This window comes from Pogoniulus pusillus, chromosome 36 (assembly GCF_015220805.1).
Source record: "Pogoniulus pusillus isolate bPogPus1 chromosome 36, bPogPus1.pri, whole genome shotgun sequence".
NCBI classification, from domain to species: Eukaryota; Metazoa; Chordata; class Aves; order Piciformes; family Lybiidae; genus Pogoniulus; species Pogoniulus pusillus.
The window spans coordinates 9850409-9876794 of NC_087299.1; the positions used below are offsets into that span (position 1 = coordinate 9850409).

General features: G+C 46.4%; 2 protein-coding genes across 4 annotated transcripts in view; one reads left to right on the forward strand and one right to left on the reverse strand.

Moving 5' to 3' along the window:
- Positions 1–19588, reverse strand: part of MTOR (mechanistic target of rapamycin kinase) — a 65935-nt gene extending 46347 nt beyond the window's left edge. The window contains exons 1-27 of one of the 2 annotated variants that reach the window (XM_064172034.1): positions 19535–19588; positions 18127–18290; positions 17690–17798; positions 16189–16421; positions 15651–15851; positions 14436–14570; positions 13710–13985; positions 13283–13391; positions 12235–12421; positions 11916–12044; positions 10969–11213; positions 10581–10796; positions 9714–9919; positions 9068–9190; positions 8633–8722; positions 8446–8538; positions 7823–7957; positions 7370–7499; positions 6587–6837; positions 5690–5731; positions 4607–4693; positions 3516–3683; positions 3156–3268; positions 2399–2561; positions 2028–2120; positions 1232–1378; positions 358–500 (exon numbers count right to left, since the gene is read on the reverse strand). In XM_064172034.1, the coding sequence (XP_064028104.1) occupies positions 358–500; positions 1232–1378; positions 2028–2120; positions 2399–2561; positions 3156–3268; positions 3516–3683; positions 4607–4693; positions 5690–5731; positions 6587–6837; positions 7370–7499; positions 7823–7957; positions 8446–8538; positions 8633–8722; positions 9068–9190; positions 9714–9919; positions 10581–10796; positions 10969–11213; positions 11916–12044; positions 12235–12421; positions 13283–13391; positions 13710–13985; positions 14436–14570; positions 15651–15851; positions 16189–16421; positions 17690–17798; positions 18127–18246 (3944 nt within the window). In that variant the 5' untranslated portion in view covers positions 18247–18290; positions 19535–19588. Of the gene's footprint in view, positions 1–357; positions 501–1231; positions 1379–2027; positions 2121–2398; positions 2562–3155; positions 3269–3515; positions 3684–4606; positions 4694–5689; positions 5732–6586; positions 6838–7369; positions 7500–7822; positions 7958–8445; positions 8539–8632; positions 8723–9067; positions 9191–9713; positions 9920–10580; positions 10797–10968; positions 11214–11915; positions 12045–12234; positions 12422–13282; positions 13392–13709; positions 13986–14435; positions 14571–15650; positions 15852–16188; positions 16422–17689; positions 17799–18126 lie in introns of both variants that reach the window. The other variant, XM_064172035.1, reaches the window with a different exon arrangement.
- A 222-nt stretch (positions 19589–19810) lies between these two features.
- UBIAD1 (UbiA prenyltransferase domain containing 1) lies at positions 19811–25774 on the forward strand. 2 transcript variants are annotated; one of them, XM_064171890.1, is made up of 3 exons: positions 19811–19828; positions 20359–20916; positions 21675–25774. In XM_064171890.1, the coding sequence occupies exons 1-3, from the start codon at positions 19816–19818 to the stop codon at positions 22160–22162; spliced, it is 1059 nt and encodes a 352-aa protein (XP_064027960.1). In that variant the 5' UTR covers positions 19811–19815; the 3' UTR covers positions 22163–25774. The 2 variants fall into 2 exon arrangements, with proteins under 2 accessions (XP_064027960.1, XP_064027961.1); XM_064171891.1 differs by lacking the exon at positions 19811–19828 and adding an exon at positions 19967–20142.
- The last annotated feature ends 612 nt before the right edge of the window (positions 25775–26386 follow it).

Sequence of the window (26386 nt, forward strand, 5' to 3'; positions counted from 1 at the left end):
GGTTACAAAAGAAATAAACCACTGTGTCTTATGCCACTCAGAGGCATTTTTATGCACCCACTGTAGATCCTCAAAACTATTTCATACTCTGCTCTTTTCCCAGCTTTCCTTTTATGTGCTTTATGTTATTTCTAGACCAATATGCAGAATCCCACTGAAAGATTTTGTGTATATCATGGAGTAGCCAAATGGGAAGGGTGGAAATGAAATCAAGTTGCCAGCTATTTGGTGTGTCCCACAGCAGGAACCACTTCTGTTTATGGAATCTAAGAGCTTTTAAGTAACTGGCTACCTCCTTGTAATGTCCGACTTGCAGCTGCAATTTGAAGTAATGGGAACAAAACAGAATTTCCCTACCGAGCCATGGGGTTATAGGCCTGAGCCAGGGCCCAGCATGAGCGCAAGGAGGGTGAGGAGGAATCTTTCAGCAGCTCCAAACTCAGTCTTCTTAACCATTCCAACCAGTCATCTTTGGAAACTCTTCTAGCTGCTCCCCAGGCCTGCAGTACAAAAGAAGACAAATTCAACTACCAAAGGAAGCACTACCCAAAATCTAAGAATCCATCAGCAGGCAGCAGTACTTCTTTACAGCTCCAAATCACATTGTTGAGATTCCCTTTTCCGAAATCCGTTAGCTTCCCCAGATAAACTGCAGCACTTCAGCCTCATTTCTAAGGAATCTTCCCTAAATACATTCCTGTCATGACCTGGCAAGTATTTAACATGAATAATTCTTCCCCTACAAAAATACATCAAGAGCTAAAGCCACTGCTAAAACATCAGCCTAATGCTACTTAACGTGTTTAGAATTACATTTTTAAGTCCAGCCTTTTCAAACCAATCCATCCCACTAATGAACCGAGTGGCAAATGCATTTACTGTTCAGATTAGCCACTGCTTAGCTCTTAAGTTTTATACTCCCTTCAGCACTAAGATAGAACAGAAGTGGCTAATAAAGGCTGAAGCTCTAGAACAGATGTCTCTAGAAGCTACAGATGATCTAGGAAGTCTTGTTCATACTTCACACAACATGAAAATGTCAAGATTACTTCATGGCCATTAATAGTCTAATAATGCAGCTGCTCCTCTTTTAAAGTTGCTCACCACTTTCTAATTTTACAGAGAGTCTCAGACACTACTTTGACCTCTGTTTTGTACAGAATTGGCAACAGAGAGACTACAGGTCCTCCCTTCAGCAGCAAACTCATGCTGTGCAGTGTTCTACTCTTACCTTCTGCAGGTTGATGGTGCTTACATGCAGTTTCTTCATGGGACCTGTTTCCACAGGACCACTGGCCAAAGTTTCTCCCTGGTTGCTTCTCAACATTCGGTGTTGATAAATCAGGGGATCCTCCTCTTCGTCAGCAAGGGTATAGCCCTGCAATAAATGGCTTAAAATCAGGATCACACACACACACAAAAGCCAAACAGATAAGGTCAGAGCACTACCCAGACTCACAGCACAGTTTGTGAAGCAGTTGTGTTTCAATATACTAATTACAGCCTCAAATTATATCCCGTTTCTATCCAAGGTAACTGGTCAAAAATCTTAGCTCCTGGTTATAAAAGTCAAAATAACACCCCTGGAAACAACTACTCTTTCCTGTTTGCCTCAGCAGCAGGTTAGAACAGGGGCTTTGCTACTTGCTCCAAGCTAACCAAACTGCAAAGCAGTTACTGACTTTTTGAAATGTGGGACACTACAGAAAATAAGGAGACCTTGTTATCTCAGTAAGTCTGTGAGAAAAATAGGGTAAATCCACATCTAAGAAGTGCTGAAGAAAAAAAGTAATGACATTAGCTGCAAGTCCAAGTCCCTACCTAGAGCTTGCAGTGATGTTTCTATAGGAAATAACTGCAATCAGCTGACAATTTTCCCAATGCAATCTCAAAATCTCTTTATGCAGCTGCACTTAACACACAGCACAGCAACAGCTCTTCTTCATTTTAAGAGTAACTCTAAGTGAAGTTCACAGCTACATGCCCAAAATGCCCTTCTGCAAGCAGCTAGATACTTGCCACCCCACCTTTACAATCCTGCAGATGAGAACGTCGTAGCGTTGATGGTTAATTCTGTGTCGCACCAGAACTTTGTTCACCATCGGGATGAAAATCTGGTACTGTACAGGGGAAAGCATCAAAAGCTTGTTACTTGGTGTCCCCAAGAGCAGCTAAACTCCACCTTTGTTTCTCCTCAGCGTCCCAAGAGCAGCTAAACTCCACCTTTGTTTCACTGATCTCACGAGAAACCAATTCTGCAATTCTGATTCCAGAAACAACTACAAGAAAAAAAATCATGTTCTTTAAACCCCTGAATGAGCACATAACAAATATTCAACCTCAAAACTTTGGGACAGTCCCTCCCTCTATGAGCTTTCAAGCCTAAGAAGGACATCACCTTCTTTCCCAGCTGGAACACCAGAGAGGAGAGGGTGTCCATGGCAGTTGTCCGTAGCTCAGGGCTCTGGTCCAGCGTTCGCACGATGGGATGAATAATGCGAGAGGCATAATCGGTGAAATCCAGGGACTCAGTCAAGCGGTCCACTGTTTCTAGAGCAGCTCTGAAGTCAGAGCACAAAGAAGGAAGGACTTAGCTCTCGCAACAGAAGACAGCAGAAATGCGAGACAGAACCACATAAGAGATTCATGCTCAGGCCTCCTAGGCATCAATAGAAGAAAAGGCTGTGAGGCACAGGAACAAGCTACCCAGACAATTTGTGGAGTGGAAGTGTTCGAAGGCAGGTTGGATGGGATGTGAAGCAACTTGGTCCAGTAGGAAATATCCCTGCCCATGGCAAGCAGTTGGAACTAGGTGATCTTTAAGGTCCCTTCCAATTCAAACTGTTCTATGGTGATTCTATAAAAAAGGTCACCAGAGCTCTGTTAATGCAGCCAGTACCTGCAGGACAGTTTGCATGTCACTGACTATAGTACTGGGAGGTGAGAAGCAGAAAGTAACAGTCTGTGCCCAGGAAAATCTAGTAACAGTGCTGTGACATCCAACCAAAGCCAGCCTTCCACGGTGACTTAATAGAGAAAAAAATGTAGGAGAAAGCAGGTGGTATTTCATTCTACATGTGGCCAGGGCAGGCACTGCAGAACTTTGATATCAAAGGCAGAAAAAAGAAAAGACAGACTGCAAAGCCAACACTTACTTGCGAGCCACCACTGGGACATCTGGGGCATCAAATAGCTTCACAATGGGAGGTAGCAACAAATGAAGGTAGTCATCCAGGTTAGCTCCAAAGAGCTGGATCGCATTCAATAGCTGGAAGGAAAAGTGACCCAGGGTGAGCCAGTAACGGGGGAGATGCACATTAGGCAAGTCAGAGCCCAGCGAGAAGCTGCTTCCACCATCGCACTGTCTGCAGCATCTTACACCGAGCCACTGCTGAACTGCACCTAGCCCATCTGCAGCACACAAGCAAGAAGCTCTGCTGGAGCCCAGCACACTGGGCATCTACCCAACTCAATATCCAACCCAAACCAGGCACTGCAGCTTCCCACTGACTCACCTTGACAGAGACAACACGACTCTGACTGTTGTCATGCATGAAGACCCGTAACATGTGAGGAATGAGCTGAGGCAGATAAAGTTTAAATTCACCTCCCAGAGCTACCACAATTTGTTCAATAAGTAGGATAATGGTGCTCTGTATAGAGTTGTTCATCACCCAAAAGTCCTACAGAAGGAAGAGGGGAAAAAAGATTCAGTTCTTCAAGTGAGCTGTACCAGTTACAAGAAAAGCCAACCACAGGAGACAATCTCTAGATAAATTCAAGATCAGAAGGAGGGGCTATATTAGAAGAATATGCACTGCAGTTTTGGTCTGTTTTCAAAACACTCTATGCCTTCAGCATTGTTACAGCTGTTAAAAACAACCTTTAGGCAACTCACTTTTCCTCTTATTTCTAAGTCTTTGCGGACATTAAGTGAGAATGAAGCGCAATGTCACCTATTTATGAACTCCAAACATCTCTTGCTAAGACTGTTTCTTAAAGTAGTAAGTGCACATAGTCCAAGCACTCAAAAGAACTCAAGGACTAGCAGAACTTAGGAGCTACTCATACTGCAGTTATCATAGAATGGCTTAGACTGGAAGGGACATCATTTACTCCAACCTTCTCACCATAGGCAGGGACCTCTCTCAACTAGACTCAGTTGCCCAAGGCCCCATCCAACCTGGACTTGGAATATCCCCAGGAAGGAGACATCCACGGCCTCCCTGGGCTGCCTGCTCCAGTGTCTCACCAACCTTGTGATGAAAAACTTCTCTCTAAGATCCAGTCTAACTCTACTCTCCCTCAGTTTCAAACCATTTCCCTTTGTCCTGTTGCTGGACACACTTACAAAGTCCCTCTCCAGCCTTTCTGTAGGATTCCTTCAGGTATTGGAAGGAGCTCTAAGGTTCCCCCCAGAGTCTTCTTTTCTCTAGTAATAACAGATATTACTGCTTCAAACAGATTACAAAATACAATTAGTACTTCAACTGTATGGAATTCTGCACTCCACACGAAGTTATGAAGTAACTGATAGATTTGATAATGACAGAAACACTGTCCACCTTTGCTGGCAGCAACATGCTGGCTTAAAGTTTGCACTCACTCTCATCAGGGTGACAATTTCATCCATATAGGGCCGAATATGACTCCTCACAAAGGACACCAACATCCCCAGCTGCTGGAACAGGAACTAGAAGGAAGAAATGTGCAGTGCTCAATGCAGCTTATCCAAACAACAAAGCCACGACAGGTAGACAGCATCTCACAGGCCAACTGCAAGCTCATTCACCAAACAAACAGCATGCATAGCTCCTGTACACCCAGAACCTGGGGCTACGTTCTTGGCAGCTTCAGCTCAGGGGTGTGGAGTTTTATGGGTGAGGGGTAAGAGTAGTTTGGGGATTTTTGCTGGGTTTCCCCTCCTCAGCTTGCATCAAAGGTTTTAGGAGCTTTACAGAGTCGATCATCCAAATAGGGGGTTATGTCAGCAGATTCGCAAGTACAAACCACTACAGAGTGTGGTAATTTAGGTTTGAAGGATGCTGCCAAAAAATTTAGCCCCACATCTTTTCCCCCTGCCTGTAAATCAAAATGATGCACATTTTAAGATATTCTTTCTGTACTCTTTCCCATCCCCACCAAGATATATTGGTGAAAAGTTACTGGGGAAGAGAGTTTGGTCCTTGCTGGAAACAGCACGTTTTCTGAAAGGTGGTTGATTGCACCACAAAAGAATTGTGACTGAAAGAGTTTTATTTGCATGTAGAATGTCAGTTTTGCAATTTCTTTTGCCCCAATACAATCTTATGCCCTCACTCATGATGATGAATTTGCTTTGAGATTGGTATGAAATAGCAAAGGTTAAATAGCTTTGTCCACAAACTAAATGCACTTAGCTTTTTTTCCTCTAGGAAAATGCAAAGTTACCATATGTTAATTTCAATTCTCCATGCAGTAGCTGAAGACTATAGTGACAAATAGAAAGTGGAGCTCAGAAAGAGAGATAATTGAGTTTTGTGAAAATGAATTAAGAAAGAAATAACATCTTTAGTGAGTGCAGTGCACCAACATATACCAAAAAGAACCCTGAGCTCCTCTGCTGTGCTTTGTTTTGGTGTTGTAAGAGGATGCTTACAGACAGGACAAGGACCAGCCTCCTTTAAGCTTTAGTGCCATGTGTACCCACCTCGGCTCTTCTCCCCAGTACACTTTCACCATCTTCTTTTACCTGGAAATTTTTAAACAGAGTGTGCACAACTGCATAGCTTTCAAGCAAGTTAGATCAGTCAGGTCTAGGAGTTCGGCCAACCCAGGCGTGTGAGATGTTTTCCTTCCAAGCTGAGTAGGAGTTCAGTCTGGGAGAAAACAGGGGTTCTACAGCAGGGTTGGGATTCTGCTAAGGGAGCACCCACTCCACCTACAAAACACAGCACCAGTAACGAGTACAAACTGCCCTTCCCATCCCAGAGATTATTTTCAGCTGCCTGAAGAAAAGGCTTGGCAAACAGCAGCCATCTCTGGTTAAGCCTGTTGTTATCTTCACACACTTCTCATTTCCTTCTAAAACTGTAACTTCAGTGGGAAGGAAGAGAAAGTGCTGCCGTGGAATCACCACCCACGCTGCTCTAAATGTTAGCAGACTGTGGCAAATTGGATTTTCCTTCCGTGGAAGAGCCAAAGTACACTGTTCCGTCAGAAACTTAAAGTGCCTCCCTCTGTTATTTAATAACTCTGTTTGTAACAGCACATGAATGCAGGGATCACTGAAAGCTCTGGAAGCTGCACAGGCTGTTTTCCTGAACAAGACCAGCTTGATAACAAAAACAGAATCAAATACTGGCCTCCTAGGGCTTATGCTCAGAAGCAGCTGTCTCAATAAGAAGCAGAAATTTTGTTTCCACTGGATATTACACCAAATGCTGACAAGAGAGAAAAAGCAAAGCTGAACCTCACTTCTGCAGCATGCGTGGCAGCAGCACATAGCACAGCAATGCCCAAAGCCAGTCACATTTTCTTTCCAGTAAAGGATTCTCCCTTCAGGGTGGAGGTATGGGAAGGAAGAATCGGTCCCCTGTACACTCACCTCTCGGATGGCACCGTCACAAACCCGGATTACGTTAAGGAAGGTTGGCATGACCTGGGGCAGGAACTGCACACACTTCAGCCCAAGAGATTTGAAAATGAAAGTGATGGCCTGAACCACCATCGTGTGGTGCTGGGACAAGGACTGGTCTCGGAAAATCCTCATCAGTGCCACCATCGAGACAGCTGGGTAGAACTCATCCAGCGGGAGGTTCCCCATGTTCACCAACATCTCGCTGGTGCTGTAGTCCGCTAGGAGAAAGCAAGCAGTGTTTGCACATCAGAGAATCATTGAGGCTGGAAAAAACCTTTAACATCAAGTCCAGCTGCAACCCAGCTACCACGACCACTAATCCATATCCTGAAGAACCACATCTACACACTTCTAGAACTCACCTGTGACAGTGACTATCACCTCCCCAGGAAGCCTGTTCCAACCCCTCACTGCTCTCTCCGGAAAGAAGTTTTTCCTGACATTCAACCTAAACCCCCCTTAGCAGAACTTAAACCCATTTCCTCTTGTCCTGTCACTAGCTACCTGGGGTAAGAGACCAATATCAGCCTCATTCCAACCTTCCTTCAGGTAGTGGCAGACAACAATGAGGTATACCCTCAACCTCCTCTTCTCCAGACTAAATGACTCCAGTTCCCTCACCTACTCCTCATATGATGCCCTCCAAACACCTCAGCAGCCTCATTGCTCTTCTCTGGACAGGCTCCAGGACCTCAATGTCTTTCTTACACATCATGAATCTATTCAGTTGAAATTAATACAGATGCTTACAAGAATCCTGGCTGGATTTGGACTCCGAGAGGCTGACAGCTGAAGCATCTCGTGACTGATCAATCATTCCAATGTTCACTTTGTGTTTGTAAGGGTCCAAAGCACCCAGCAACCCCAGCACACGAATGGCCTGGTAAGACAGAAACAAAGAGAAAATTCATCAGAACTTCATCACCACCCAGGCAAAAGCCAACAGAAGAACTCATGTGATTGGGAAGTTCCTGAAGATTAAAGAAAGAAGATGTGGAACTGAAGTGACTGCCTGGAGAAAAAATTAATGCTTTCCACTCAGCTGCTGGAGGCAACTTCACTGATTCAACACTTTTACTCTCTTGAATTTGCTTATTGTACACTTCCAAGCAGCCACAACAGTGCTCTTTCACCTCCTTTCACATCACCCCATACCTATGCAGACACATTTGAGAACTTACAGAAACAGCTGTTAGCTCATACCTCTCTACGGGTGCCCTGGTTCTGCTCAGTCTTCAGGAAGTTCAAAAGCACCTCCAGTAAAGTTGGGTACTTCCTGTATGGTTCTACCACATAACCAGTGCTAGCCACAAGCTGCCCCAGTGTCCAAAGAGCCACCTGGAAAGATCAAGCCCAGAGAACACTAGTTTTGACTAGGAAATGTATTATGTCACCTCATCCACCAGGCAAGTTTCTCTGATCATTTTAGCATCACACTGCAACCCACAGTCCATGGCTTGAAAACCTCTAATAAAGAGTGTTTTAAAATAAGCAACAGTGAAGCAACTGATAATCAACAAATTCTTAAGAGTGATAGCCGCAATTGTCCTCACTCAGAAACATAAATCAAACAGGTTTTCAGTTCAGTGTGTCCAAGCCTCCAGCAAAAACTGCTTTTTTTCTCTCCTCTTTCTTTTCCTTTAACAATTCTGTACTACATCACAGCAGACAGGCACTGCAGTCCCTCATCTGTGCGCCACAAGAGTGACCATACACTCCACAGGAGAGATTTGTGGAACCTTTAAATCATTGAAGGCACACACGGATATCTCCCTACAGCTTTGGTCACAGTGAAGGCGAGCTCAGTGCAGCTGTCGAACACTTACTTGTCTTTTAGCCAGCAGAGAAGAATCCTGCAGCATGTCCATTATTATAATGAAGAGCTCATCCACCCACTTCCTCATTTCCAGCCCACTGACCTATTGAAAGACAAAAACCCAAGTCCTCCATCTAGCACTGCCAAAAACTTCACAACTGACAAGCAGGGCAGAGAGGGACCTGCAGTATCCCTACCTGTGCAAGCTCCCCTATGGTAGCCAGGACATTGTTAATCACCCCTGGATTTGGATCTGGATCAGGATCTTTCAGTTTCACAATCAGTGCCTGGCAGGTGATAGAAGAACAAGTCAGAATGTGTTCAGAAGACTCCTTGCTGTACAGTACTCAAAATGATCTTTCATTTCTGTCTAAAATTGATTCCCCAGGGACTCAACCTCCATCACAGTGAGCATTTCAACAGTAAACAAAGCTTTAGTTTTGCAAGCTTAATGCAAATCCAGAATCAAGGTTGGCTACACTGTCACCTACAGCAATTATTGTGGGTAACATCCACACCAATCTGATTTTCTCCTGCTGTGGAGAAGCAAAAGGACTGCAGCTCCTGAGGGTCATGTACCTACTTGCTGTGCCATCTCACTTCAAAGTCATCAGGAACTGCCGAGACTCTACCTTAAGGATAGGCTCCATGTACGGGCGGATGAGGCGTGGAGCATTGGAAACTAGGTGACCCAGCATCCTGGCACTTTGCTCTTTAATCCTGCCAACACCACTGTGTTCCAGCTCTGTCAGAATCTGCAGAAAAGACAGGGAGAGTGTGAGAACAGGGGAAATAAAGGCAGGAAGAAATCCTTTGGTTTCCTTCTCTCCTGCCCAATGACAACAAATCTCAGCACTTGTAAAGGACGTTCTAGATTTACACACCATCCAGCAATCCATGTCTCAATGAAGCTAAAATTAATGAGCTTAAAGCTGAACAGATGGCTCCAAACCCATGTAGGTTTATAGAGTGGGTGCCATTCACTCAAGTAAAAAAGCACAGACCATCCCTCCTCAATACAGCACTGCAGTATGATGAATGTGGGGTGAAATAATGAGTGCTATCCCTTCCTTTGTGGCACATCCTTAGAGCCTCAGCTGAAACATCTATCACTAAGTCTCCCTGAAGTCTGCTAAGCTGGGCAACAAATATTTTCTAAAAGGGAGATATTTCCCCACTATCCCACACATCAACTACAGCTAAACAGCCCAGTTCTTCAACACCATTAGTTTCAATACTACCTACTCTCTTTCCACTGCAGGCATCCCTCTTTGTTACCTGGATTAACATCTTGCGCAGGAAGGGCATGACAAAGGCAGGGTTCATGCTGCTCAGGCGACCCACGGTGCAGATGGCCAGCTCTCGGATTTCAAACACTTGATCATTCAGGGCCACAAAAAGAGCTTGCAAATTTTCAGCCTGAGCCAGGTGAGCATCAAATCGCTCATCCAGAGAAGCCAGCACACAGAAACGTATGTCAGGGTCTGCAAGAACACATTGGTTTCTTTTTAAATGCAGTTAACCCCTGGGGTTTATCACCTTTATTCACAAACTGGCCCCAAAACACTTCACAACCTCAGGGAAATGCTCAGAGTTTCCCTAGCATGAGGTGTTCTGTCAGTGGTTTACAATGAGAAACATGGCAGGTCAGCCCAGCAGATTCAGCACTGCTCAAAACTGTCCCTATACCCAGATGAGCAAAAAGTCAGCCTTCCACACCTACAGGCAGCACATTTAGAGGCACCATGAAGCCAATGAAAACTCATCTCAGGCTGCCATACTGCAACTAAAAGAATAAAAAAAAAGCCCCTTCAATTAGGAAGATTAAACAGCAAGGACCAACTCCTTCCCAATCTATGAAGCCTAAGCCCACAACATAGAGCAACAGCAAAAGAAGTCTCAGGCTCCATCTAGATCAAAGGATTACCAGGGGCACAGTCTGAGCATTTTATACTAATGTTCTATTAATACCTCAAAAATCAAGATCTGAGGAGAAATTAGGAGCTCTTTTTAATTTGTATAGCATGACAGCATTGGTTAGTAGCAGGTATGTGCAAATTCTACCACAGCTTTAATATCCTGACCCGCTCACACACCAAAACTAACACGTGGTACAAGAATCTTTCCTCTGAAGCCCAGACTGACCTGGGTCAGTTATTCCAACCACAAGCAGTTTGCTGAGAACATCAGCCACAACCTGCACCGCTGTCTGACTGACCACGTGGGCATGGCCACTGATCAGGTGGATGGAAGGAGTGAGCAGGCGAGAGCATGTGCGGGCTGCTTCCATCCGGATCTCCTTGTGCTCGCTGTTCAGGAAGTGGTCTGCACAGTGCCGCACAAACTGGGTCAGGGAGTGGCCTAGAAAGAAGAAGTTGGGGAGTTTTACACCTCAATACTGGTCTCACCAGGGAAAAGAAGTTTAAATAAAGCTCTCCATTTTCCTGCTACTTGGACTCTTCTCCAATGCACTGGTGCTTACCTCCTACATATCCCACATCCCTCTGCCCCTTGTTTCCTTACTTCCTCTTACCTTCAAACTCAAAGCTACCCAGCGTACGAAGGGCTAGGGTGATGCTACCGACATCACTGGCTTCTGGGATGTTGGTGAGGCTAGGGGAGGCAAGCTGGTGGGCCAGGCCCTTTGGCATGCCTGGATGTCGCAGAGGCTTGTGCATTAGCACAAGGGAGAGCATTTTCAGCAGCCCATCCTGGATATCCTTCTTTAGCTGGGGGATCTGGCGACTCAAGTCATACAGCACGGCTGTCAGAGCAGGGCTGCGGGCAGGAAGAAGAGAGTCATCACACAAACAAGACAGAGGCATATTTCACCCTTTTCTTTATGCCTTTACCCACCATTGTGAGCATTCACAGCAACATGTGCCAGCAGAGCAACAAGGTCCTAGTGCGAGCTCAGGCACATGAGGTGACCTTCTTGGATGAACTTGGTGAGCAAACTGCTGGGACTGCAGCACACACGGTCACATTAGGCAATATTGGGAGAATACTGTTACAAGTCTCAGTGACTCCTCCAGCTTGTGATTTTAGGACACAAATTTATTTCCCAATGGTAACATTACTCTAAAAAGTTTCCTGCCTCTTGAAATGTACTCTGTACCCTCTCAGACTCATGGCTACTAATGAGGCAGCAAATTCCCGATAGGAACTGACAGCTCCAAAGATGAAAGAAACTAGGAGCAAATTCTCCTTCCCTGCCAACTGCACAGTGGAAAGGAGATGGCTTTTGAATTCACTACAAAATTATTTCTTCACACAAAACCAATACTCTCATGTTTTAAGTATTAACTGCTGCTGAGTTACTTGTTATTCTTCTGAAAGAGCTATATTGATCTCCTGAAGGGTCGCTTAAAAGTAAGAATCCTCCTCCTCACTGTGAAGACTGTCAAAGCCTCATTCTGCATGGTCAACCATGCCATCCAGTGGCTAACAGTAAAATATGCTCTTATGCCTTGTGCTTACCTCAGGCCCACAGCCAGCATAGGCTCCAAAAGCTCTTTGATGTCCTGCTGGATGCTGGGTCCCATGGCTCGTGCCAGCATACTAATGCAGGTGAAGACTGTGGCATCAACCTGCACAGATTTCTGCCTCCTGAAAAGGGACCATATAAAAGTTCATAAAGAGGAGCTGCTCTTTTTCAAACAGCTTTCGTCACCCCACTTCTGTGTTACCAGTCTCACAGAAATACCTCTGATCTTAATACAATAATTGGCTCCCACATCACAAAAATCATACAAAGAACAAGTTTTTCAGTTTCTTCCCCTAAGCTTCACATACTTACTTGTGGGCAAAGTCCTTTGGTGGGAGAGCTGCTTTAATGATTTCAAGGACTTTTGGCAGGTAAGCTTGAAACTCAGATCTCACAGCCACAGAGAGCAAACCCAAAGCCTGGAAGGCTGCTGTCCGCTCCTTCTCCTTCTTCACACAACTGAGAACGTGATTCATGGTGTCTGGAAGATACTGATCAGCTGCCCAAAAGAAAGAACAGCACAGATACTGGAACTCACTCAGGTTTATTCAATGGCATCCCATTTGCAACTAAACCCTTACAAAAATAAAACTAAGGAATAGACACAACCACATAAAATGTGCTGGCATGAGCAAAGGGAAACACATCACCACACAATGAACTTTTCAAAGCTTAGAAAGCTTTCTTTTTGTAAAAAAACAACCAACTAAACAATAAACCAAGAAGAAAAAACAATCATCAAAAGAAGAGCTATGAGAAAAAAAAACAATCACATAAAAACCATCACTGCATTTGATTCTACACACAAATAAGATCCAAGCACCTTGATTGGGAATTTGGAATAATAACAGTTTGCTCCAGCCCATTTAGAGAAGCTTGGGGAGTTGCCTGCAACTCTGATGCTCTTCTAAGCTTGCTTGGTAAATCAACGGATCTGCTTTAAGGCTAGCAAAAATTGTCTAGTTTTACACCCAGCACATGCAACACAGAAAATGGAAGACAACTCTACTGCTAGCATTTGGGATAAATTGAGTGGGATCAAAAGAGCAGAGTTCAACCCCAAGTCTGACATAGTGAGGAAAAAAGAAAACCAATAAAAAAGAGGTTCTGTCTCTTGTGGAGAGCTCAGGGAGTTTAGATAATGGTTTTCAATCAATTTTCTTCATCAGACTAACATTTTGGCATCAGGTATGAAGTCATATTTATCCAGAAAAAAACATGACTGTGCTCCTACAGTCTTACATGCACCACATTTGTGCTGCTGCAGTGCCTGCACAAGCTCATCTGGATCAAAGAGAGCTGGACAGTTTCCAGGCCAATTTCAGCAGCACTTCTAACATCCAACCATCTGTCTCATCACCTGTGAATGCTGAAGGACGGAATGCTGCCAGCCGCGGTAGCAGATTGAGAACTGTCATCTGGATCAAAGAGTTTTTGCTGGTTCTGCACTTGAGAACCCACTGGCACACCTGAAAGGAGATAGATTGGGCTTTGAAGGATGACCATTGCCAGCAATGAATAAATGTTCATTACCTGGGTGCTTTAAGGCATTGCACTGACATTTGGCTTCAGAGCCCCTCAGAAAGATGGATAATTAACACCACTTCCAAAGGAAGTAAATTGCTTGCTCTGAGAGACAGGGACAAAGCTGGGGTAGTTATGATTAATGACTCTGATGCCTCTATTCAACACTAGACAGCATTGCCTGCTAAGTAAGGACATGGAGGACAACTGCCCTACAAGAACCAGTGCTGTGCACATTCTCAGACAAGTTGAAGAACACTTACTTGATCAAATTTCTCTTCCATTAGATCCCTGCAGCATCGACTTTCTACCAGTGTGGACTTTGCTGGGACAGGGGATGTTGCAAAGCCCATGATTCCTTGGTGGGCACTGTAGCCCAGAAGACCAGCCAAAGCATTCGACTGAGAGGGCTGAAGAGACTGGAAGCTAGTGAAGGGAGTGATGTGGCGAGGTTTGGTACTGAAGCCCATCAGGTCCTTGCAGTACTTGTCATGCACAAGCTGCTGCTGAGTGATCTCTTCCATCTCCTCTCTAAGGCGCTGGACAAAGAAGATAACCATGGGCTTTAAGGAAAAGCTGAATAAGAGATTCCCAACACAGTGCTACTCGGATCTCCCAAGCAGGAGCTTGTGTAACTGAAAGCCAAATGGCTGCAAAACAACAAAGCAACATTCAGCAAAAAGATTGGGGATCTAACATGTAATAGAGAGCCCTCATTCTGTATAAAAATCTTCTTCCTTGTAATGAATCCAGATCACAGCACCTCCCATCAGAGCTTATAACCTGTGAAGCCCAGACTTGTCACTGTTTTTAATCTGACACAGTGTAACTCAGAATGATCAATGCTCTGACACCACGTTCAGGTGACTTCTCAGCCGAATGACTCCATTTCACACACAATGGGCTATTTCCAGATTACTGAGTTGTTACACACTGTCAATCCATGTAGCAACCAAAAGCCACAACCCCCACTTTGTTCATTTGCTCACCTCTCCTTCCATACTGCTGATTCTCACTAGCTCGTTGAGGATCAGTAAGGCACCATGGATTCGGTCATCGCGGTTCATTCCTTTCTCTTTGGCCAAAGTCTCATCAAAACCCTTCTCAGCCTCTTCATATGTATGCTTGGGGGGAAAAAAAAGGCAGTTCAGTGATGATGTAGAAAAAAAACACCTGTGTAAATAAAGCAGTCCTGCCAGTCAAGAGCTACTGATGTCCTGCAGTTTCCAAGCGCAGTCACAGAGCACAACACTGTAAAATGCAGATTCACACAGGAGCTGTGGACTTTGCTACAGAGCACTTCCAACAGCACTAATCAAATAGGCAATCAACCATACCATGGTAAAGCTTCATCAGTACCTGCATCACATATTTGACTGTGAGGTATCAAAGCTGCCATCATTTGACTGCACTGTCCAAGCCTTACCTTTCTCCCTCACATTTTATCAACATTAACAAAGTTATCTGCGAGTAAGGGAAGAGAACATATAGATGACTGCATGGCTATAAAATCAGGTCAGGCCCAACAGCTGAAAACAAGCTGCAGCCAGAGCAATGGATTCTTGGTGAAGACTCTTCCTTATTTTTACAGTGGTCTAAGGGCACTACTCATAGAACAGTCTAGGTTGGAAGCAACCTCAAGGATCATCCAGCTGTAGGCAGGGACACCTCCCACTGGAGCAGGTTGCTCAAGGCCTCATTCAACCCGGCCTTGAACACCTCCAGGGAGGAAGCACCCACAATCTCCCTGGGCAACCTGTGCCAGTGTCTCACCACCCTCACTGTAAAGAACTTTCACCTAACATCTAGTCTAAATCTCCCCTCTGCCAGTTTAAACCCCTTCCCCCTTGTTCTGTCATTCAAGACCTTATAAATAGTCCCTCCCCAGCCTTCCTGTAGGGCCCCTTCAGATACTGGAAGGCCATTATAAGGTCTCCTCGAATCCTTCTCTTCTCCAGACTGAAGAGGCCCAACTCGTGTAGCCTGTCCTCATAGCAGAGGTGCTCCAGCCCTGTGATCATCTTTGTGGCCCTACTCATTTTGTAAGCCATTATATTTTCAAGGGAGGCAGTCTTCTACTGACTCTGAAACATGCTGACAAAGGTGACACAGGTTCTTGGCTTAGAGAGCTCTTTTAAGAACTGGCACTTGATCAATTGCATTGCATTATGAGTAGCTGGTTCCAAGCAAAGTTATGTTCTTACTCTATACCACTGGGGCTTCTGCATCTCTTTTGGCTCCCGCTGCGTGGTGAGGATAAGGCAGGCTCTTAAGGCAGAAACAGCTCCCTCTCGGATGGCCTGTTTGGGATCCCACACAGCCACAAAGATATTGTCAAAGAAGGGCTGCACTTGCTGGAAGAAGAAAGTAGGCACGCTGATTGCCAGCTCACGCAGGACAAGAACCTGGAGGTGGGGGGAGAAGCAGCAACAGTTTGTGAGGATGAGCACCCACAGACAGCCCCTGTAATTTCTAGACCATAGTACCAGCTATTCAGACTGTGTCTGTTAGCTGAGCTCTTTCTACCCTCATACTTCTAAAGTTCCTAGCACAACAGTGTTACAATTTCTTTTGTCACTAGGCTAAAACCAGCACTAGATCAGCCACTGGGCATCACACTCTCAGATGTGGACTGGCAGCCATTCTGATCCTGAGCAGAGCTTTCTGTGCCCCCTGTTGAGTAATCCCAACTATTCCATTCCAAGGCAGATGAAAACAAACAAAAGAGAAAAGATCACTTACAGCTGCATGTCTTCGCCCTTCATTCCTGTCAGCTCCCAGCCATTCCAAGGCTCGTTTCACCTCAAACTCCACATACTCAGCTGTGAAGGTGTCACCAGCCATGGCAAGCCGCCCGATAGCCTTGGAGGCCATCTCCATCACAACAGGGTCATTGGATGGCAGAAGGTTCCGCAGGTAGTTGGCAAACCTGCCGATCCGGGTGGCATTACCTCCTTCGACACCGATAAGGCTCGCTGCAGAGAAAGGAAGCAATGCTAAAGGCTCTTCTTAAGTCGGTGAGGCAGACAGTAGGCTGACCCTGGATGAGAGTTAGTATTCCCTATCCATTCCTTAAAGATTCCCATTAACTCCTAAGCTGCAAATCCACAGAATAAAAAACAACAATCAAGCAACAGGAAAGTGCCACCATGTTTTCAAGCCTGAACTTGCTAAGTGGGCAAGAAAATGCATCCAGTAGCTTCACAGATGTCCCCCAGTTTTAGTGTGAAAAAGAGAAAAAAATTAATCCACCCTGGGATCACAGACCCCTTCCCAACAGAAAGGCATCCAGCCACATGCAACTGCTACAGCTGGTCCACCTCAGTAGAGAAGCTAAAGACTGAATGGACCAAGGAAACTGCTCTCGCCCTCAGCTCTGGGGTTGGTCTCTCCCAGCCATGGTGGAGGCACCTTGGCAGGTAGCAGCATGGCAGAAGCTTTCACTACCAGTGCCTGGGTTGTACCTGCTCTGTAGATAGAGAGGCCATCAGTGTCCAGGGTTGTCAAGCTGGCATCTTTCAACAGCACTAAATTCACAGAAACAATTTTAAAGTGATACTGTCAGCTTAAAACCAGATGTTTGACAACAAAGTTCACTCCAGCTAAGGGACTTCCGTTGTCTTCAAACACCTTGCGAATGGAGGATTATGTCTGTGAGTCTAAACCACCTCCTGTTTGGTTACTAAAGAAATGATTGCTACGACGCAGGCTATTTGCTTGGAAGGTGAAGTATTTAAGTCAAACTGGAGGCAGCTCTGCCACATCACAGTGTAAGCACAACCAGCGCAAATAATGGAGTAGCTGATCAGAACCAAAGCAGAAGCCACATGAGCCCCTTCCAGGGATGGAAGCTGCTGTTATTGAGCCAGGTACAACTGAAAAGAGCATCAATCTCTTTGGACAAAAGAGAATTAAGCAAGTCAGCCCACCTGGTACACATAAATGAACAGCACAAACTGTTCTCATCTGGGCTTAAACACAGAATTTTCATGTGCTCAGCACTCACATTTGATGCTTTGCTCCCAGAAGAGCTCAGGGCCCATTAGGCATCAGGTTTTCAGCCACTCTCAGCAGCTCCCATGCTGACACAGATTTTCAGAGCCCAGCAGCTAGCAGGCACCCAGCACACTGAGCAGTTAGACAGAAGGCTTTGATGCTAAAAGCTCATTCATTTAAAAATCTGCCCCTGAAGATGGATGCATGAAGAGAAAACTCACCAGAGGCACAAAGCACTTTCACTCACCTATAGCCAAAATGCCACCCTTCCTTTCATTTGCATCAGAGCTAGAGACCAGCTCAAATATGTGATGGTTCAGCTGATCATAAAACCTGGTAGACTCTTCCTGACTCATCTGTAACAGCAGAAAGTTCAAATCAGCTTTCAGCATTCCTACCCTCCTTTCTGCCCACAAAACCTCCACAGAGAAAACCCTTCCTAGGTTACTTAAACAGAAAGACACTCCATGAACCACACATCACAGACACAAAAGTGTTATGTCTGTTTTGTGCCCTAGACATGTCAAGTTTATTTTGTCTGGTCTATGCCATCAGTGCACGCTACACGTGGGGACAAAAGTGAGCCAAGACCAGCTTCCACACTGCTGAAATCTCCACCCCTAACGTATGCAGCCCATGGCCCACACACATACCACGGTAAATCATCCCCTTTGCAGCACTGACCTCGCGGAGCTCCATGGTGACATAGTGCTGCAGGTCCTTGGCAGCCTTTGCCCTCGTCTCTTCACTGCGGCTCTTCAAGCCATTGGCAAATTGTTGGAGAATGGACACGGTGCCTGACATGATGGTGGTGTGCTGGGGCCTGGGGGCATCAAGGCCTGTAAATTCTTCAGAGAGACACTTCCTTTTACTGCTTTCAGCTATTGAAACCTCTGAACTTCTTTCTTAATGTGCCCCTGTTGCATGCAAGGTTGCTGTGCCAGTAGACGTTAAAATTACAAGCAATGACTAAATTCCTTAGGCCTTACACCCCTAACAGAACTCTAACACACACAATAACTTGACCCCCAGCTCACTTGCTCTCTAATTCCTGAAGTATCAGAACACGTTCCAGTAGGTCTGGTCCCCGAGCCCACAGTGATCCAATTCTAAACCTGTGCAATACCTGAGCAAAGGCAGGGTCAGATTGGAGTTTCCAGTTGTCCTATAATAAGAGGCACAATCAGTGCCGTGATTACATCGTTATCATATCTGACTGCTCCTTGAACATTTCCAGCCAAGATTCTCCACAGACATTCTAGTGTTATGCCAACGGAAGACTCAACACTCAGGGCCTGGCAAGTGTTACATTCTCCAGTAGATATTTAGAGATGGGAAGTCTACTTATAGCAACACCAATCATTGCAGCAAGATGTTTACTATCATAACACGTAACCCAACTGTCTCAGGAGTCTTGCCTTATGAGGAAAACACTTTGGAGGCTTGAACCCCTTAATTTTCAGATTATATAAGCACGAACCAAGCACTTGACAGAAGGGCCCACAGCGACACAGGCATCAAAGCCTCAGCTCCTTCTTCCCCAAAATACCCAACGTGGTCGCAAAGGTCCACCGACATTACGCCCTGCTGGGGCTTAAGGGCTTCCACGCGGCTAGGAGCCAGAAGCTCTCCCAGACAACAGCAGCGTGTATGCAGCCCCATCACTGCCGGCCGGGCTGCCCCTGCGCAGGAGTTCCCTCACAGCCAGAGCCGCACCCGCGAAGGACGCGACAGCCGGTGGGCTGGAGCTGGAGAGCGGTAGCCGGCAGGCCCGAGCCCGCGGGGAATCCCGCTGCCGCCGCTTCACAGGCCGGGAGCGAGTGAGAGGTGAGGCAAATTAAGGGAGCCACGACCGCTGGGGCGTGTGAGGGGCCCTTAGCGGCAACGCAGCGGGGGCTCGGGGTCGGACAGGCTGCTCCGGGCGGGGAACTGCGGCGCGGGGCCGAGCTGTCCGCAGGAGCGCCGGTGCCGCTGACAGGGCACAGGGCGCAGGGCGCCAGCCCAGCGGGGGTTGAGGCGAGAGCGCGAGGAGGGCCGTGGCAGGAGGTGAGGGGAAGGCGATGCCGAAGAGAGGCTTCGGAGCCGCACTCACCGCCTCCGCCCCGACCGCCGCCGGCTCCCCTGCTCCGGGCTCCGGGCCCCGCGCCCTCCCTCCCCCGCGCCTGCCCGACCCGCGAGCAGCTCCTGGCCAATAGACTCCGAGAAGAGCTTTGATAGGCACCACCTCTGGCCAGTAGGGAAAAGCAAAAGGGAAGGGGCGCTCTCAGCTCCGCCTTTTCTCCCCACGAATCGCAGGAGGAGACCGTCTGCTTTCGCCCAATCATGGAGCGAATCAGAGCGAGTGGCAGCAAAACCAACCACTAAAAAGGCTGAATGTGCCTGACAGGTAAAAAGTCTGCGCTAGATTCACCTTCCGGGCCCCGGCTGCCTTCCGCCCGCCCGCAAGGCCTGTTCCGATGCGCGCAGGCGTGGAGGAAGTGGCGCTGCGCGCCGCTGTGTCTGCTCTGCTGCGCTGAAATGTGTCCGGCTGCCTGCGGCGGAACCAAGGGCAGCTGACGGGTGCCCGCCTGTGGGCGCTCCGCTGCCGTGATGCCGCATATAGCAGTGCTGGCGCGTGCTTCAGAGTGACCGCAGCGTGCGTAACGATCGGAGTGGTTCATGCTTGCGCCGGGCCGCAGAAGGAGCTGGCGGCTCGTTCCGGTACGCGACCTTCGGCGGAACCTCTTGCGCGGGGCCGCAGGGGCGCGCCGAGAAGTGGCGGGAACGCCGTGGCGGCGCGCGGGGGGGGCGGCCGAGGCCTGTGGGGCTGGTGAGGGCGGCGCGCGCCTCCCCTCAGGCGCGGCCATGGCAGCGGCGGCACCTCCGCGCCGGGCCCCGCCGCGGCGGCCGGGTAACGCGGCACCCTTCCCCTTCCAGGTGCTGCTACTGTGAGACGGGGCGGCGGGGACAGCATGGGGCCGGCAGAGGTGGTGCAGAAGATCAGCATTAGCGCCGAGAGCCCGCGAGGGAGCGAGAGGAACGGCTCCGGCGCCGCCCTGGCAGGCCCTGAGAGAGATTCACCCGGTAGTTGGAGGCAGAAGTGTGCGGCCTATGTGCTGGCTCTTAGGCCTTGGAGTTTCAGTGCTTCTCTCACTCCCGTGGCCCTCGGCAGCGCTCTGGCTTACCGGGCCGAAGGGACGCTAGATCCAGGGCTCTTGATAGGAAGCGCTGTGGCTGTCCTGGCTGTGCACGGAGCCGGCAACTTGGTGAATACCTACTACGACTTCTCCAAAGGCATCGATCACAAGAAGAGTGATGACAGGACTTTAGTGGACCAGATTCTGCAGCCTCAGGATGTAGTCCGGTTTGGAGTCTTCCTTTATACTGTGGGCTGTATCTGTGCTGCTGGGCTCTACGCTGTCTCAACGCTCAAGCTGGAGCACCTGGCCCTGATTTACTTCGGAGGACTTTCCAGCTCTTTCCTTTATACCGGAGGTTATTATTTTCCTTTATATATTTTATTGGTTTTCTGTAGATGGAGTTTCATTGTGAATGTAGAACAGTTTATGGTTGGTTTTAGCAAGAAGATATTTTTATTATTGTGTTGAGTAGGTACGAACGTAATTACTGAGAAAAGTAAACCAAGCTCAGTTTCACACTGTCAAACTTTCAAATATTTAGAATCATAGGGTGACATATGTTGGAAGAGACCTTAGTGATCATCTACTCCAGCCTCCCCGCCGTGGGCTGGGACACTTCTCAACTAGACTTGGCTTTTTGAGGCCTCATCTGCCTGGTCTTGTAAGCCTCCAGGCAGGGAATTTCCACAGCCTTTCTAAGCAACATACTCCAGAGTCTCACCACCCTCCTACTTCTTCCTAAGATCTAGTCTATATCTACTGAAAGAATCTTACCGGCTTTGCCTTTTGTTCTGTGCATTTTATATATTTTTTCAGGATCAGGTTCTGATATGCATCATGATATTAAACAGGACGTTATTCTTGTAGATTTCTGCAGAAATAGGTACTTCTAGAGGTGAAGATGGGGATTAGAATCTAGCCCTTATGTTCTGTTGTGTTGTTTGACTGGAGCAAGTCCGAAGCTGTGTTTCCTTTATCTTTGGCAGAAAAGATACTTGTTCTTGGCCATAGCTGTGTGTTTGCTGGTCACATCACAGCAGTTGTATTGTCCATTTTATTCTGTTGTTTCAGTTGTTTGACAGTGCTTCATTTTATTCTTGTGTCTCGCCACAGGAATTGGATTTAAGTACGTTGCACTGGGAGATGTGGTGATCCTGATCACCTTCGGGCCCCTGGCTGTCATGTTTGCCCATGCTGTGCAGGTTGGGTATCTGTCTGTCTCGCCGCTGCTCTACGCCATCCCGCTCGCGCTCAGCACCGAGGCCATCCTGCACAGCAACAACACACGGGACATGGAGTCTGACCGGCAGGCAGGCATTGTCACCCTGGCTATCCTCATTGGCCCTGCGCTCTCTTACGTCCTCTACACCGTGCTGCTCTTCTTGCCCTACCTGATTTTCTGTGTGCTGGCCACACGCTACACCATCAGCATGGCATTGCCACTGCTCACCATCCCAATGGCATTTTCACTGGAGAGGCAGTTTCGGAGTCAGAGCTTCAATAAAATTCCCCAGAGAACAGCCAAACTCAATCTCCTCTTGGGGCTTTTCTATGTTTTTGGCATCACACTGGCACCAGCTGGTGCTCTGCCCAAGCTGTAATGAGAGCTGTAGAGTCAGGCCTTGCAGTTCAGTGTTAGCAGTGGATGATGTGGGTAGATGATCCATTATGGACAATGGGAAGAGTGAAGATGCCATCCTGAGCTGTGGAAGCTGCAATTCTGGGCTTGCTTATTTTGTACAATAGACTTTGCCAAAGTGATGTGTGTGTGAAACCTTTAGAAAGGGGTGAGCTGCAGCTTGTCTTCAGGGGAGCAAGGCAATGTTAGGCCAAGGAGATGTTTAAAGAATGTCATTCTTCTGCCACTGAATTCTTTCACTGTCAACTCAATGGAAGCAAGATTGACCCCCCAGTCCAAACTCTGTTCCCTTCACAAGCACAGCAGTTGCTCTTGTGACTCCTTTTCTTGCCATGGTCAGAGTCCAGTGGCTCCTGTGTGGTCAATAGAAAACACTGCCAAATGCTTAGCCCCACAACAATGTAGGTGCTGTTACTTCACTCCCTTGTGAGCGTAGTTCACATTTGTCTGTTAGATGTTTGAGGTTTTGTTTTGTTTTTATTTTCATAGCCAAGTGTGTAACTTTTCTTTCCAAGCTTCCTGAAATGCACTAGATACTAATTCATTAACTATTGCTTCTGCTTGGTCCTTGTCATCTGGAAATGTCCCAAGTTACATATCTCTGTGGGATGTTGGTGCACATGGAGCACATACAGCCTGCTGCACAAAGCTCAGTCCAAAACCAGTAAGGTATATTCTGCTATGAAAACTGAACCTGCAAATACAAGTCATGCAACTGAAATCCCCTCAATGCGTAGGAAAACAAAGGGGTTCCATTTTTACATTTGCTTAGAATTTGCTCTCTAAAATAATGGTCTTGAAGTTAAGGGGAAGCTGACAGAGTGGCAGGTTTCTCAGGTTACTTTGGCTGGATATGGATTAATGGGTACATCAGTGGAAGAACCAAATCTTAATTCAAAAAATACATTTATTTTGAGTTGTTGCCTGTTCATTTGGAAGCCAAATGCCAATTTCTTACTATAAGAAGAAAAAAAAAAGCCCAGTTGAGCAAAGGAGAAAGATACAGGGTTAGAAAAAAGAAGATTATTGGATTGATTCTGCAAAAAAATTAGGACTGGAAACAGGAATAAACCATTTTTGTTGACTACGTTTTTCCTAGTAGAGTCCAGAGTGTGTGTGACTGAATCAGATTTAACTGCCAAGAAAGCTCTGTGCTTCCCAGCCTCTTTTTCTGCCTCTCCACCTTATGGTGGTGTTTTCTTCTGCAGCTCTTGCCACTTGTAACAGATGTGGCCATTTGGAGAACTGATTGCTTCAGCAGTTATGTAGCAATGTGAAAACCATGCCAAACACAGCTGGAGAAAAGTGTGACTTGCAGGGCAAAGATGGCTCTGATCCATACTGAGTTGCTTAGTGGCAACCAAATTCTTTTCTGGGTTGAAGAAAAAGTATTTCTGTCCTTTAAGCAGGGGGTGAGTGAAAAATTTGTTTACGGGAATTGTGGAAAGCTTCAGATGAATTGATGCTGGTATTGAACTAGAGCTGCTGGTGCCTGGAGCACAACCTTGCTTTTGAAGGAAGTGGGAGTGTGCTGACTACTGTATGAAGTGCTTTAAACATGAGCAATAAACTAGGGTGATGTGACCCTGCAGCTGTTGTGGGTGCGTTGTGCCCTTGTGGTGTCCATCTGAAAGTGCCAAGTACCGTGTTAGTGAATTGTGCTGGCAGTTGTAAAGCTGAGTTGAAGGTACAGGATTATATGGCGTAGCTGTTTAAGTGACTGGTTTTATGGCTTGCTTTTACCCACTGTGACAGAGTTGTTGGTTTCCTGCTCATCAGCTGAGCTGTCCTCAAGGGGAGGGATTCTTGGCAGGTGTATTTTATGAACCACAGCTTCATCTTCAATTAAAATTGGGCAAATGATCTCTTTAAGCTGAGCAGGCATGAGATGAGAGAGATGTGATGCTTTCTTGTTTAGATTAGAAGTGAAGAGAAAATGCAAAAGTTCAGCTCAGCTCCATGGAAAAAGATACCCAGAAGGTTCTGGAAACTTTTCAATACAGGCACACACAACACAGTATCTGCTGTGACTTCTCTGTGGACCTCCAGCCTTGCTCTGACACCCACTTCATTTTTCTGCAGAGCAAAAGCTTTTCATGGGGATATGAACTGAGCTGATCAATCTATTGACCTTGCAGCTGCTGGTTAACCCCAGCATAGCTTTGTTGCTACTTTTTGTAGCAGCTGTGTGCTTTATTTTATGACAGCTTGGTTTTGTATAGCTATCATTTAAAGGAATGGATAGTTAGCTTTTTTAAACTCCTTTTACATTAACTACAATACTCAGCTAAATTCCTTAAAGTACCTAATAAATAGCTCATGTCTGTAACTGTAACTCTCATGGTGGAAAGGTCCAGGGATGCTCATTGCTGGAGTCGTGTATGTAACTCTAGTTGCATCTAGGCTGCCCTTTACTAGCAGGGAAAGCCCACTGTGTAGGACAGCTGGTTACTGCTGGAAAGGAGCAGTGCTTTTTTATTACAGAGATGAAGGAAAAGCTCACTAGTACATGTGTATGCTTGTGAAACACTTTTCAAGGTGTGCGCAGTGGGATTCAAGCACTTTGGTACTAAGAATGTGATGAAATTGAGTAATTCCTTACTAGCAGATGCTGGTTGCCTCCAATTCCCTGTCTGTGATAGACAAAATCATTCCAGGTTCTTAAGGATATTAATAAATAACACATTCTGCACCATGGCTTTGAGAAGGTCATTTAACTTCTCTGTGTTTCAGAAAACAGCTTATTTTTGCCTACCTCACAGGGATGCTGAGCTGGCATCATTGTCATGAACAGCTTTGAAAGGAAAAAGTGCTTTATCTCTGTGTGCTTTCCAAAAAACATGTTAGTACTAGAAGACATTTTAGGTACCTAACAGGTGACTAGGTAGACCTAGTCTACCTAACAGATCTAGGTAGACCAAAACAATCTCCCCAGCAACACTGAGGGCTAAGAGAGGTTCCCTTTTTGGATTGTTTCATTGTGAGGATGCTGTGTCGCTTTCTCTACCCTCTGGTCCCTGTCTGATGCTACTTTCCCTGAATATAATCTTTTCAAACTTCTTTCAGGTCTCTCTTGGTGAGCTGTGTTGCCACTTGATGCTTCTACACTGGTAGATGAACAGATATGTAGCTCATCTGTTAATGTGTCCTAGAGCACCTCCCAGCCTTTCTTCTTATCAAATGAAGTGTCAGAATGTTACTCTCTAAATGATACAGTTTGGTTATTTTATATCACTCCAGTTGTGGCTTGGCACATGTATTAAATTGTCTTTCTGGAAGGAGGAGGGTCTTTGTGTGCTTGTTTATAGTAGAAAGTGCATGAAAGATCATACTTTTCCTTTTGATGTAATCCTTTTATGATTCACATAGTCCTGTCCTTCTGTATCCTCAAATTTCAGTAGCAGGGATCATCTCATACTAATGGCAGACTTCAGAGTGCTTTCAGTGTTGTCATCAATGAGCAGAGTTTTCTTTGATGCAGTCTCTGTGCCATGTACTTACTGTTTGGCATTTGTAAGGAGCTTTCAGCTGGACTTCTAATGTTTTAAATAAAGATGGATTTTTTTCATCCTCACCTGGGTGGTCTGCCATTCTTCTTGTGCCGTGGTCTCTGCTCCTGACTTGGAATGGTTTTATTTGCTCCATAGGGCAGCAACAGCATTGTGTGTCATAAGTGAGCTTACGCATATCGCAGAATGTTAGGTGTTGGAAGGGATCTCTAGAGATCATTGAGTTCAACCTCACTGCCATGGCAGGATCACCTAAAGTAGGTCATACAGGAACACATCCAGGTGGGTTTTGAATGTCTGCAGTGAAGGACATTCACTGTCCTATTCCAGTGCTCTGTTACCTTTACAGTGAAAAAGTTTTTCTGCTCATGTGGAACCTCCTCTGCTCCAGCTTGCACCCAGTGCCCCTTGTCCTGTCACTGGACATCCCTGAGCAGAACCTGGCTTCATCCTCCTGACACTGCCCTGCACATCTTTATCATCATGAATGAGGGCACTCCTCAGTCTCCAACATAAAGAGCCACTTTCTTCACAAGGGAGATGTTCCACTCTATTTGTCTTTGTGGCTCTGCGCTGGACTCTTCCAGGCAGTTCCCTGAGGTACTTGAACCAAGGGGCCTAGAACTGAACACAATATTCCAGAAGTAGCCTCAGCAGGTCAGAGTAGAGAGGGAGGA

Bases quoted from the DNA above. Each gene is read 5' to 3' on its own strand.
- UBIAD1 (XM_064171890.1), top strand. The intron at 20,917-21,674 runs GTTATTATTTTC...GTCTCGCCACAG, and splicing joins CTCTTTCCTTTATACCGGAG to GAATTGGATTTAAGTACGTT.